Source organism: Mycetomoellerius zeteki, unplaced genomic scaffold (genome assembly GCF_001594055.1).
Source record: "Mycetomoellerius zeteki isolate Tzet28-1 unplaced genomic scaffold, Tzet1.0 scaffold124, whole genome shotgun sequence".
NCBI lineage: Eukaryota > Metazoa > Arthropoda > Insecta > Hymenoptera > Formicidae > Mycetomoellerius > Mycetomoellerius zeteki.
In genome coordinates this window covers 511932-525971 of record NW_017256169.1, presented here as the reverse complement: position 1 = coordinate 525971, position 14040 = coordinate 511932, and the positions used below count along the sequence as shown (strand labels likewise).

At 31.8% G+C, this 14040-nt stretch overlaps 1 protein-coding gene across 2 annotated transcripts; it reads left to right on the top strand.

Annotated features, from left to right (window-relative positions):
* The first annotated feature begins 4355 nt into the window (after nt 1–4355).
* LOC108731302 (esterase E4) lies at nt 4356–11606 on the top strand. Of its 2 annotated transcripts, none has more exons than XM_018461558.1 (9): nt 4356–4651; nt 5457–5597; nt 5990–6152; nt 7678–8144; nt 8353–8521; nt 8793–8972; nt 9028–9168; nt 10179–10320; nt 10591–11606. In XM_018461558.1, exons 1-9 carry the CDS (start codon nt 4418–4420, stop codon nt 10874–10876), a joined length of 1923 nt encoding a protein of 640 aa, XP_018317060.1. In that variant the 5' UTR covers nt 4356–4417; the 3' UTR covers nt 10877–11606. The 2 variants fall into 2 exon arrangements, with proteins under 2 accessions (XP_018317060.1, XP_018317059.1); XM_018461557.1 differs by having other exon boundaries at nt 4418–4651; nt 8793–8968; nt 9024–9168.
* The last annotated feature ends 2434 nt before the right edge of the window (nt 11607–14040 follow it).

Sequence of the window (14040 nt, the reverse complement as noted above, 5' to 3'; positions counted from 1 at the left end):
CAAAGAAATTAATTTCAATTATAGAAGATTAATAATATAGGCATTATTTTTTAATTTTAACATTTTATAAAGAACGATCATACATAAATGAAACATAAAGGTAAACAAGCGAATTGTATTAAGTTAAAAAAAACTAGATCATATAATTAATTTTAATTTGCTCAAGGCTAGATTGTATTACATACATGGAAAGAACGCTTCTGCTGAAGTATTTAAAAATTTAGATACAGACCCAAAATTAATTTTGTTGGGCCATCAAAAATAATTATGTAGGAAACTCAAGCATAATGAGCAATGCTGCAAAAAATTTTGATATTTTAGCAATCAGCTTGAGCGTTTTACATAATTATTTTTATAATCTAACAAAATTATTTTTAGTTTTCTGTTTGAACTTTTAGATCCATTTGAACTTTTAGATACTTCAGCAAAATCGTTCTCTCTGTTGGTTAAGATTCAATGAGATGCTTTAAGAACATCAATACTAATTACGATCATTAGTTCAATTAATATAATATATAGAACGATTTTACTAAAGTATCTAAAAATTTAGCTAAATACAGATCTGAAAAATAATTATATTATATTTATGCCATTAAAATAATTATGCTCAAAATAGTTGCTATCTATAGAATATTAAAACTTTTTGCAACACTCAATGATTAAGCGTTTTACATAATTATTTTTTTGATAATTTAAAAAAAATTGTTCTCAGATTTTTTGTATCTAGCTAAATTTTTAGATACTATTAGCGAAACTATTCTTTTGGTGCAACTTTATCATCAAACAGAAAAACCGTTTGATTTCCTTTATCTCAACGCTTTTATAAAAAGTATATTTTTTACAAATAAGATACGATAAGAACGCATAAGATAAGGAGAAATATATTGATCAAGACTTGCTTACGAAATCGCTGCATATCAGTAGTTAAATTACTGATTTATATTCTTATAATCCTCAAAATGCAAACGAGTTTTAATACCGCATGAGTTCTCAAATTTTCTGGAAAAGAGTAATAATAAAAAGTCAGAACACTCTTGGCAGTCATTGTTAAGTTATCAATTCCTTCGCACTATTTTTATTGCTACATTTGATTTGATGATAATCATTTTTGTTTGCACAACGTTATCTAGTAATGCTAACAATAAGTGTAAGTATATGTATATATATATATATATACACCATATTCCTTTTAATTTTATTACATTATTAATATAATAATGTGCGTGTTATCTGATTCAACAAATTTAGTGATTTCGTATCTCATGCTCTCATTATCCATTATTTAGCGCTATCAAGTTCACGAACAATGCTATATGCATACTAATTAATTAATAACAAGTAACAAAGACGAAGTAAGCTCGCGATAATAAATAACAGAATTTCATAGTATAACTTAAAATGACAGGACGTCTCTTTGCGTTTAATTTATAACGTATTACACTTTGTTGGAATATAACGTGCTAATAGCATTGTTGTCTTTTGTTACTTTTTACATAAATATACATGATTATCGTAAATAATCAGTCAATGAATTAGATTTCTATACAATATCTAATAAGTATCTAAAAATTTAGTTAGATACAAATCTGAAAATGATTTTGTTAGATGATAGGGCGTTTAAGTTGATTGCTATTAATCAAGTTGATTGAATATCAAAACTTTTTGCATTGTTATATTCTACGTAATTATTTTGATAGTCCAACAAAATTATTTTCAGATCTGTATCTAACTAAAATTTTAGATATTTCAACAAAATCGTTCTTTTTGTATATTTATATTGCTTAAATTTATTGCGCAAAACAAATTGTATAAAAATTAATCGCTTTTGGAGTTAAGGTGTAATTACTCAGTTATTTGAAAGATCCAAATATGGTGCTTCTCAATCGGTTCGTATAATCAAGATTTTATCGTAATAATTATTGTATTAAATTCAAGAGCAAAACAAAAAGTAAAACCAGTAATCATAGGGAGGGAGCAATAGCAGGAATCTGCGACCAAGTAACACGGCATAACTAATGACGAGGAGATAAACACGGCTCGGCAAACGACGCGTAACGAGTGAAGGTGCCATGGAGATTTCGTGCGAAAACGGACCGGAAACTCTCGGGGGAAACCCCTCTTGTCAGGAAATTGTTAGGACTTGAACCCGCCGACGGAAGTGAATCCTCCGCCGCAGCAGGCAGCGGAGGTAGTGGCGGTGGCGTTGGCGGTAACGGTGGCAGCGGCGACGGTCGACGTAGAAAACCGGAGAAGAAAACCCACGGGATGTGGCAGAGCGCCGGTGAAACCCGAATTAGACGGTCGTTCGATTTGAGATAAATAAAGAACGATCGCTTTTCAAAGATCTCTCTGTTTCAGGATTTTGAGAAAACAATCGGCGATGGCGTTTAAGATAATTTTCCTCTTGCAAGAGCTTCGAAAAATATGCTTGTTAACTCCAAAACTAAATATAATAAATTAGTAAATCAAATAAGTAAATAAGCACCACAAATATGAAGATTAGATTTTAGTTTATAATAATGCTTCTATGTGAGCATTTGAATATGTTTTCCAGTTCTTTAATCTGCACGCCAAATATAATCAGTCTTAAAAATGCAACCCCAAATTAAAGCCAGAATAATAATATTACAAATTCAATTGATCGCCAATTTAATTCTTTATACCCGACTGAGTTATTCATGCATTTCTTTTTTTTTTTTAAATACTAGGAGCACTTGGAGGATCTAAATAATGGTCTTCATTTCTTTTTTAATACACAACTCTATAAATATTTTTTAAAGAGAGAGATACTAAAGTAAATAAAAATTTATATACATATAAGAATCACTTAATAATTTTTATATAAAAGTGTTGAAAATTAATCTTACAATTAGACACGAATGAATTTATCACGTGTACTAAAAGTTAATAATAATGATAAAACACTTAAAGAATTTATTGCGAAAAATACTATTAAGGTAAATAAATTAGACAAAATAATTTAACAAATATCTTTTTTTAATTTAAGAAAATATTAATATATCAGAGAATTAGAAAAATTATAGGTTTGTATCGAATCTTGAAAATCCTTAAAAAGGACTTCGAAAAAGGCATCATCATTACGTTATATTTTTCGCTGAAAGTTTTTGTATGTGCTTTTTTAAGTTATTACTTTACTCCACCGTCGCGACAGCTCTTACGAAATGGTTTGCATTTCGAGTTTCAAATAACCCTGCGCGATTGTTGACATTGTGAAGTATGTAGTACCATGGCGGAGAGAGCTAAAATGCAACGTGTTGAATAATGGAATGGTTACGAGTAACCCGGGTTAAGTTGCTCATCTATAATAATGTACAGTATGTAGCTAAGCTCCGCCAAAAGCCGCATTACCTCTCGCTTAATAATACGTCACGGTTGATAGAGATCCTTCTGGTGAATAAATGATGTAAAGACGGCGGGGCGAGGATGGAATATTCAATCACTTCCTATGAAAAACAGCGACTTTCCTACTTTTCGAAAGACAAAAGCAAAAAAAAATAATTGAATATGCATTAGTATTATATTTACAATATATTTTGTTGGTCCATTTTGTATACTTTAATTTCGTGAAATTAAGTTGACAATTTTAACGCATTTGACGATTTTATATAAATTTTATATAAATTTTATATAAATTATACAATATGCTCTTAGTGATTTCACTGTCTAAATTCTTTAGAGTGAAAAATCTCACTCAAAAAAGTGAAAATTGAGCCAATCTTAAAAAAAAGTGGCTTAATTTTCAATTTTTAAGAGTAAGATTTTATTCTAAAAGTTTCATTCTAAAAGATTTCATTCAAGAAAGGATGTGTTTAACGCTTATCTTTATTGAGTATTAATTTCTTAAGTCAAAATTGTGAATACTCAACAAAGATAAGTTTGATAACAGCAAATCTAATAAAACCATTCCTTAATATAAAGTGGCTTAACTTCGCTCGTGCAATTAAACTCATCTTTGTGACAAACAAATACAATAAATAAATCGTTATCAAATTTCACGTATCACGCGATACATTTACAACGGCATATAAACGTATATAATGATGTGTTGATAAAACTGCGTTTCATTTTTCTAAATGTTCCTCAAATACTTTTTACACAATTTGATGATTGTAATCTCAATTAAATCTTTACGTTAAAATATTCCATGTTATTTATTCATGTGTTTGACCTATCATAAACTCCATACTTAAACAACATTGTAAAGTCGACCGGACTTGGCTCGTCACTTTTATAGGAATTAAACGTATTGCGTCTGTATCACGTGTCAGTTCGCGATAAAGCAGCTCCCGGTTGTACAAGTGAAATTGTGCTGCGTTTCAGTCGTTTTATGCACATGATATGCGCAGCATCCCTCGCGACAAATACGGGATAAAGTGAATCTCTCGCACGCTGTAATATGTCAACGCTGCATCTTTGGTTGAACGAAAGGATTTGGCGATATATATGCGTTCTCACGTTTCTGCTTATTCTCATTGACGGTTTGTTCATCGATTCCGACAATCGACTTCTCGTTAACACGAAATGGGGCTTGTTCCGCGGCAAGTGGAGCAGGACTATGCGCAATCGGTCAGTCGCGAATTTTCTCGGCATACCGTACGCTCTACCCCCGGTAAACGATTTGAGATTCAGGGTGCGTATTGTTCGAACACAAGCAGGTATAATTTAATTTTATTTATTCTGTGTATCCTTTAATGATATGTGAGGACCAACTCATCTGTGGATCTTGCAAAAATTTTGGAAGATTAATAATTTTTGTCCAATCTCAGGCAAATAAAAATCAAAATTATAAATATATATTTTACACATTTTAACTGAAATAAATCCGAATTATACCGTATTCACATAGAGCATGAACCACGAAAGCGACTTACGCATTTCTATAGTTCGTTTCAAAGTAAACAACATTGATATTAACGTATATACTTGATAAATCGATTAAATTTGAGTCAAATTTAGTACATTTTCTTGAGTTGAATTGTTTAACTCCATTGTTTTAGTTAATTAATGACATGTTGGATAAAAGTAGTAGCGATCTATAGAAATGATTAAAAATAATTAATTCAAATTGAATATAATTTGACATTATGAATTTAACGGTATGCAAAAAGTGCAAGCAAAGCGAACAGACTCTTAAAAATACCCTGCATCTAATGAAGTGCCTATTTAATATTTAGTGTCTAATCTATCACCGTTTTTATATTATTCTTTATATTTTTATAAATATTTAGAATTTTGTGTTAAACAAAAATTAAGTCGAGTCATTTATCCATAACTCATCTAATTCGTTATTAAGTGTGAAAATTCACGCTCTTCAGTAAAAAATAAAACTACTTGACTGACAAGAATACAAAAACGTAAATCACATTCATAGTTTACGCTCCGTGTGAACGCGACATTAATTAGCAATATGGTTGGATTATATAATATTTTGTCAGAGTCCGCAACGATGGAATCACACATGGACAAAGGTTCGCGACGCTACGGTCGATGGGCAAAAATGCATTCAAACTAATAAGGAAATCTTCAAAATTATTGGTAGCGAGGATTGCCTTTATCTGAACATCTTCGTTCCCTACGTGAGTGATACATTGCACACAAATATTATCGCTCAATAATAATAATAAATAGAATGTGCAATAATAATAAAAATCTAATACTGGATGAATATTCTCATAATCAAGTAAATAGTTAATATCGGACACTATTTTTATAGTTTTGCCAAAAATTGCAAAGTAAATAGAAAATTACAATGTTTCAAGAACAAACGCGAACGAACTCAATTAGACCAGAGGTCTAACGAGACTTAACTAAACTTAAACGAATCAAGGTTATGTTGTTGATGCGATATTTAGCAGTTTTCACGTTAAACGTTTAGCGCAATGGTTATTAAATATTTCGTTTCTATGTTTATTTAAATATATAACGATTTTTTTGTCATTCTGTAATTTTATATTAAAAGTCTTTATAGATTTTAGACAACCAGCAGAAATCCATAAAACTACCGGTTTTAGTCTTTGTGCATGGGGGTGCATATACAGTAGGAAGTAGCGATAGCAATCTGTATGCGCCGGATTATTTGTTGGAGCAGGATATAATCCTTGTCACGTTGAATTACCGACTTTCTGCTTTAGGTGAGGAGAAAAGATTTATCGAACGTAACTGTCAGCGATTTTTTCGTTATAATAATGCGTTAGATCTATCGCAAATTGAAATACACAGAATAATTTTGTTAAAGTATTTAAACATTTAACTAGGTACAGATCAGAAAATAATTTTGTTAAATCATCAAATAATTATGTGGGAAATTCAAACATGATGAGTAGTGCAAAAGATTTTAACATTCTGGCAATCAGTTTGAGCATTCTGTACAATTATTCAATAGCACTGTTTGACAAAAAAAAATACCAGAACGTGATTAGGCCGAGTATACACTGCCAGTACTGAAAACATACAGTTTACGTTATATATACTATAGATTTTCAATATTAATAGTATATATTGAAGTACAGTCTATGTGTCGCGTTCTGGTGCTTTTTTTGTTAAACAGTGTTATTGAAATAATTGTATAGAATGCTCAAGTTGATTACTAGAATGTCAAAACCTTTTGCAGCCTTGCTTGAATTTCCTACATAATCATTTCCTGTAGTTTTTTGGACGCTAACAAATCCGGTTTCAAATTGTTCCGCAATTTTGTTTAAAGTTGCAAAAAGGGATTTTCATGTATTTTGTCAGATTATAAGTATGATATGTGACGTGCTGTAGAAGTTTTATTGCAATAAAAATTAAATATGTTATTCGGACTTACAGCCCTTAAACAGATTTTTTAGCATCGGTTATACAGTTAATAAAATGCACGGTTAAATAAGGAGCCTGTTGCGATAAAGCTGCAGTAAATTAGGTCATTGACGATTTATTAAATGACTTTTAATTATGTTTATTCAAACTTTTAGGTTTTTAGACCGTTGAATACGAATCCAGTATCAAAATTGATAAGTTCAAAATGGTGGATTTAATATTGAAGAATGTCGAAACTTGAAAAATGAATTGTTGCAAACATTTTATATGTAGAGGTCTTTCGTTAATTTGAATTTCAATGTCCAAAAAAACTACGAAAGATGACTAGTTTCGTTCTGATGGCTTTTTGTTTGTCGAACAGTGCTACTAATTGTGTAGAATGCTCAAGTTGATTGCTAAAATTGTCAAAACTTTTTGTAGCATTGCTCATCATGCTTGAATTTCCTATATAATTATTTTGATTGTTCAATTAAATTATTTTCTTTTTAAGGACTGCAAATCTTAGCAACAAATGTAATTTAGATTGCAATAAAACTTCTCTAGAGCACGCTACATATAATTATAATAACAAAATACGTGAAAATAGCCTTTTTTGTAAATTAACTGCAATTTATCAGCAAATTTCTAAAAATTTACGTGATGGAGTAATTCCAAAAATAAATTCGTATTTAGTATCTAAGAAACTATAAAAAATAATTAATCTTGTCCGAAAAAAATCATTTTTTTGTCAAACAGTATAGTTCAATAAAATTTTCAAATTTGTATCTAGCTAAAATTTTTAGATACTTCAGTAAAACCGATTTTTCTGTGTATTAAATAATAAGTATTATTATAATAACGTGATGAGTTCGAATCACTTAGGGTTTTTTAGCACAACGAATCAAGTCGCGCCAGGTAATTACGGTCTTAAAGATATAAAAATGGCTCTCGAATGGATACAAGAGAACATTCACAGCTTCAGCGGGAATCCTGAATCGGTGACTCTTATGGGACACAGTTCTGGTGCAGCAGCGACTCATATTCTTGCTCTCTCAAAAAAGACCGAGGGACTCTTTCACAGATACATTTTGCAAGGGAGTTCCACTTTAAATCCATTCAGTATTCACCCTCCAAAAAGGTATAGACAAGTATGTCTGAAATTGGCAAAACTTGTCGGTTGCCTATTGAAAAAAGACAATGACATAATTACGCCGAATGAAACACTCATCTTCGATCCAACCACAGAAGACATTTTGTATCCGGGTTATAAAATAAAAACCGACGAAGAGATAATGAAATGCATGAGAACGGTCGATGCGAAGAGATTAGAAGTGATGACGCATTCTTTCGTAAGTGCCGTCAATAGAGGCTGCGGTCCACTTGACGCTACAAACGCATCGAAGCATTCTTTGATTAGTCAATTCGTAAAATTCTTTGTTTTGATTGGTCGCTCAAACGCTTCGAAGCGTTTGTAGCGTCGAGTGGACCGCAGCTAGAGTCCTATAGAAATATTAATACGTTATCTAATGACAGTAATTTTGTATTATTTTATGTTAGTCTGTTTGGAAGTCACATCCGTTGTGCAACTTTGGTCCTACATTGGAGGACGATTCAGAGGACGCCATTATAACTATGCACCCAATAAAAATAATAAAGGCCGGACTGTTTCGCGATATACCGGCGATAATACAAGTCACGAAGGACGAGGGTTTAGTAAAGGCACTCGGTACTTTTACAAGTAATAACGGACTTTTCCGTTATTACTTCTTGTAATAATATTTAATTAAGTTATCGTACAAATTAATTAACAGCGTCGGATAATTTTCCGAGATGGAAGAAATATAGTTACAATTATTATTATTATTACATTAATTAACTTTATATTAAATAAGTTAAAATTTTAGAGTAGTCATTAGTTACTTGACGTTCGTTTCAATGAAAAAATGATTTCTAAATTTTTAATTAACTTCAACGATATCCATATCCATTCGTTTCAGATTTATTCATAAATCCCGATATCGAGTACGAATTAATGAAAAATTTCGAAGAATATTTACCTTATTTTTTGGATTACCACGAAGTGATTTCCAATGCTACAGTTTTCGCTTCTGCAATACAAGATTTTTATTTTGGCGGAAATGTGATGTTGGGTCTTATGCATAATATTACAGAGGTGAGTTCTAAGATGAATACGTGAGTAATGTTTGATAACGAGATCATTTCTTTAGATGTTGAGTGATTCTATAAAGTGGCCGGTAATTCGAACTGTACTATATCAGTCGAATCTAGGAAACGCCAGCATTTACTTTTCTCTCTTCGCGTATGAAGGCACATTTTCGAACACCTTCTCTTCGGGCATCCCGGTTACTTATGGTACGTCATCTGTATACTATTAAAACCATTTCCGCGTACACAGTTGGGAAATTTATGTTAAATTTAACACAAAAATTTGTAAACACAGCGAATGTGAGGCAATATGTTTCAAAAAAGTCCTGTAGCCCTATAGTGCCCTGTTTGAGTTACTAATATCATCTCTGAGTTCGAGCGTTTTATGTCTCCGCGCGCGGTCTAAATGCTATGAAACAAAAGGAGTGGGGATGACGATAGGCAAAATCGGTCGAAATGTGCAACTCGGCTGCAAGCCTGTGTTAGAAAATACACAAATATTATGTAAAAAATTAAAACAAAAATACTTTGACATAATTTGGAAGCAAATTGTAAAAGCACAGTTCTTTCAGTAAAATTAACATTTAATATATTAAATTAATATGTACATTTATTATCTGTTATTATTCATTTTATTCATTTATCTTAGAATTTATATTTTGAAACTGTATTATTTTTATATTATTTGTTCACTTATTTATAAATTCTATTATTTTAACTAATTATAAGAATGATTGAATATTAATTTAATACAGAATATTCAAATAACACAATCACATTATGCTACATTAACACACGGATATATTAAAAATTCAACACCAAAATTTTAACACAGACAGATTTTAATACAAGTAAAAAATAATTTTTATTGTATACATTACAAAATTAGAATTGAGATTGACGCTTATAATAAGATACACAAGATCTCTCGAAGTTTAAACTTTATTTTCTATTTCTTATCAGTAAGGAAAATAAATAATTAAAAGCACTGCTTTTAACGTGATAATATTTTTCTTCTTGATTTCAAATACTTACTGCTTTTAAATACATGAAACGTATATATAACAATAAAAATATTTATATTGAAAAAAACAATATGAAAAAGAAGAATCCGAGAGATCCTTTATCATCAATTATAATATATCGACTATCTTCCGTAATCGAACATTAAGCAGGCATTTATGTGAATTTTAATAATTAATAATTTATTCCTTCAGGGGTTTCACATGGCGACGAATTAAACTACTTATTTCCTATATTGAATAATAAATATAAAAATATGCTATTGCACAATACGGAGAGCGATATTACTATGATTAACATCATGACGGAGATGTGGACAAGTTTCGTAATAAATGGGTAAATAAAATTAATAGCGCATTATATAATATGATTACTCATAACTCTTATCACTAAAAGATTAATAAGATAATTATTTCGATTTTAATTTTTCAAAAACGAAAATTCTTCGAGCGTATATTACGTCCAATTACCATTCTATTTCCGGCAACACATTGCATGAACCGTCATCCTTTCAAATCCGATAGGAATACTAAATCGCTAGGAAATTCTGTTCTATACAGCGACCGGATATTCTTACCGATCGTAATGTTTATTTCATATGTACAGAATCCCGAAAGCATGGCTGATCCCCGCATGGCCCAACTACCGCGATCATCACTTCATGAGATTCGGGATTGACCGATCGCCGGAAACTGTGGTGCAAGCCGATTTCCTGCCTGATAGAATGGAATTTTGGGAGAAACTGATGATCAACGAATCGGCGGAATCGACGAACGACGTGTTTGTCGGCGAACCACCGGAAGACATACTTATTGTTAATAACGCTAACGCAATCGATCATAGGTTAACAGTTCAGCTTGCATCATTAGTGATAATTTTCATTTATGTATGAACAAAATTATAATCTACACTCAAAGATAAACTACACAGCGAAAATATGATGATTCGAATTTATAAGCCGATATCGAGCAATTATTTCCGCGCATCTTGTCACGTATGTTATTTAAATGATATTTCCACTCAGGCGGTTCAAACCAAAGATCAAATTGTATGTCAAAATTACCTGTGCTATAAATACAAAAAGAAAAATACGCGAATATAAATAGACAGCGTTTTATACGTAAATTATAAAAATATTTATTGTGAAATATATTTTTCCTGTTAGTTGATAAAATATTATTTAGGAGCGCCAAAAATAGATATAAATGTAAAGCAATGGATGCATCATAGAGAAATATGGATAGAACACATATGATTCGTTTTTTTGTGGTTCAAGATATATTTAAAGTTCGATGCACTTTCCACGGAAACTACTTTTATCCGCGTCAGTAAAAAGTAACGATGATAATAAACACGGAGCGAAGCTGTTTCGTTCACTACTTGACGCTTATCTCTCTCGCGGTGCGAGAACGATACAGTTGTTAATAGCATCGATAAAGTTTCCAAAGATACATAAATAGAAAGTTCTGAATTTAACTATGTAAATACACATCAGGTGCAGTTCTATTCAGGTGCAAGCTTGCATTAATCCCCTAATCCGGATTATTAAAATGTTCAATTAAATACTCGTTATATTTAAGTACACATAAAATTATATTTCAATACGTTGAAAATATATTGCATTCCCGCAAGAAAAGTAATATAAGTTAAAAGTATAAAATTTTCAGGAAAGAGAAAAGAAAAATTGCGTATTTTAAAATTAATTATTTATGACAGTATTAACACTATTAACCTTGATCGGTATTCGCTCTGAAGTTTCCTTAACAGATATTTGCGGGTCCAATGTACTTTAGTGTATCTTTGCTTGAAGTTAACATAATTGAAAGAATTTTTTTCATTTTGAAGATCAAAGTTTGAAAAATAAGATTGTGTAACTTAAAATGATGTAAAACTGTGAAAAACATTGGTTATACACAATTATTTACGACGTAGTTGAAGAAAATTCCATTAATCTGCGAATATCGATTAAGATTTAAGTCAAGTAGAACTAATCACATAAATTACTGACCAGTATATCTATCATTGGCCATAATACTGTCTGCTCCTCTCGTTTTTCCCGTTTTTATTATGCATATTTTTATTATGCCCCCATCATATGGGAGCACAAATCATGACTGAAAGACATCACGATCGCTCCCGAGAGTCATTCGCGTTTCCGCTTGCAATTACAGCCAAGATTAACGTCATCAAAAGTCCCCGACGGTCGGTGCGGCGGCCGTCGCATTAAAGAGAGCCTAATAAACGAAAGGAATAATGAAATTCGCTGGAAATTAAGTTCACCACGCAACGAGTTAACGCGCATATAAAATATGCAGCTTTCAGTTTTCCAGACGAACCTGGGCGCGCGAGCGCGCTCGGGGAAATTAATCATCCACCCTAGGCAACCGCTGTTTGTCTTCTTTCCGTTTTCCATTCCGTTTCCGGATGTATCGCGGGAGAAGCTCGCCGCCGTACATCGCGCCGCGAAGGTGAGCGAGAGTGAGATGACGACGGGATAAGAGAAAAAGAGAGGATCAGACGTCCTCTCGAGCGATGATTATGCAACGACGATGAAACGAAGACAAACACTGCGGCGTCGCCCTCGGAGTACCACCGGCGAGACCATATCGCCGTGCCTCTCTTAAGGATGAAAAGTGCTAACAGCCATGTAAATCCGCGAGATCTGTGGGACTCTACGTGGATTATCGTACGGCTTTCGTCTTCTGTAAACCTCACTGTGACGCGGCGAGATAAGTACAAATGTCGACGAGTTCGGACGCATTTCAGTGCGTAACTTATACTTTTCCACGGAGAATCCATTTAACATTACCATATGAAAAGAATAGTTTTGCTCTAGTATTTAAAAATTTTAAAAACAATGATATAATATCCGCACAATGAGAGCGTTAACACAGCGCGGTAATTGGTGCGTAATTTATAAATGGTCTAATAATATTCACATAATATACATATTAAAATTGTACATGACTGTCGATATCAAATTTATACGTTTCGGTTTTTTTCGAAACGTAGAAATAAGTTGGTATCGACAGTCAATATATAATTTTAAAATATGTATATTATGTAAATATTATTAGACCATTTATAAATTGCGCACCAATTTTGATATTCCAACAAAATTATTTTTAGATCTGTATAGCTAAATTTTTGGATACTTCAGTAAAACTTTTCAACTAAAATAACTAATCTCAATGCTTTTGGATTCATTCCAATTGCGTAACTTATACACTTTTCCACGGAGAACCCATTTAATACTACACAGAAAAAACTGTTTTCCTCAAGTATCTAGAAATTAAGCTAAATACAAATCTCAATATAATTTTGTCTGGACCATCAAAATGATTATACAAAATTATGTAATTATTCAAATTGGTTACTAGAATGTCAAAACTTTCTGCAGCCTTGTCGCCAACGCTTAATATAATCCAACAAAATAATCCAATCTAATAATTTAATAATTTAATATATTATATAATTACTTTGATAATCTACCAAAATTATCTTCAGATCTACATATGTAGCTAAATTTTTAAATGCTTCAGCAAAACCATTTTTTTAATGTATAATTAATATATTATAAAAATTATTGCTCGTATATTGATATTTTTATTGATATTAATTGGTGTTTTTCAAACATTATTAGTCTTGTTTCGTTCACAAGCTCGCTACGTGAAAACTTAAATAGCGAGCATGAAATTGACGAGAAAAAAATATTTGGTAATCAAGTGCGAATAACAGACCGGGAATGTTATATATTAAATTTTAGCCGGACAATATCGTTCCGGCAATATTTCGTTATTACAAGAGCGATGCAACGCGACGCGCCAACGCTCTTGTCTTTCTCGCTAGCCACCTTATTCAAATGCCACATATTTTCATCAAGGTTTGCACAAATATTTGCCGGCGCGCCGTCTCTTATATATCCAAAGCAGCGGAAACGCAAACATGAAGCTCTTGGTTGTCGATACAGAGCCAGGAAATTAATTAAAAATACGCTTTCATGCTTTTTGAAATCGTGAACGATTAATTAATAGAATCATATGTCGTATTGATATC

Bases quoted from the DNA above. Each gene is read 5' to 3' on its own strand.
- LOC108731302 (XM_018461558.1), top strand. From the start codon at position 4,418: ATGTCAACGCTGCATCTTTGGTTGAACGAAAGGATTTGGCGATATATA. The intron at 5,598-5,989 runs GTGAGTGATACA...AAGTCTTTATAG, and splicing joins TGAACATCTTCGTTCCCTAC to ATTTTAGACAACCAGCAGAA. The intron at 6,153-7,677 runs GTGAGGAGAAAA...CGAATCACTTAG, and splicing joins TTACCGACTTTCTGCTTTAG to GGTTTTTTAGCACAACGAAT.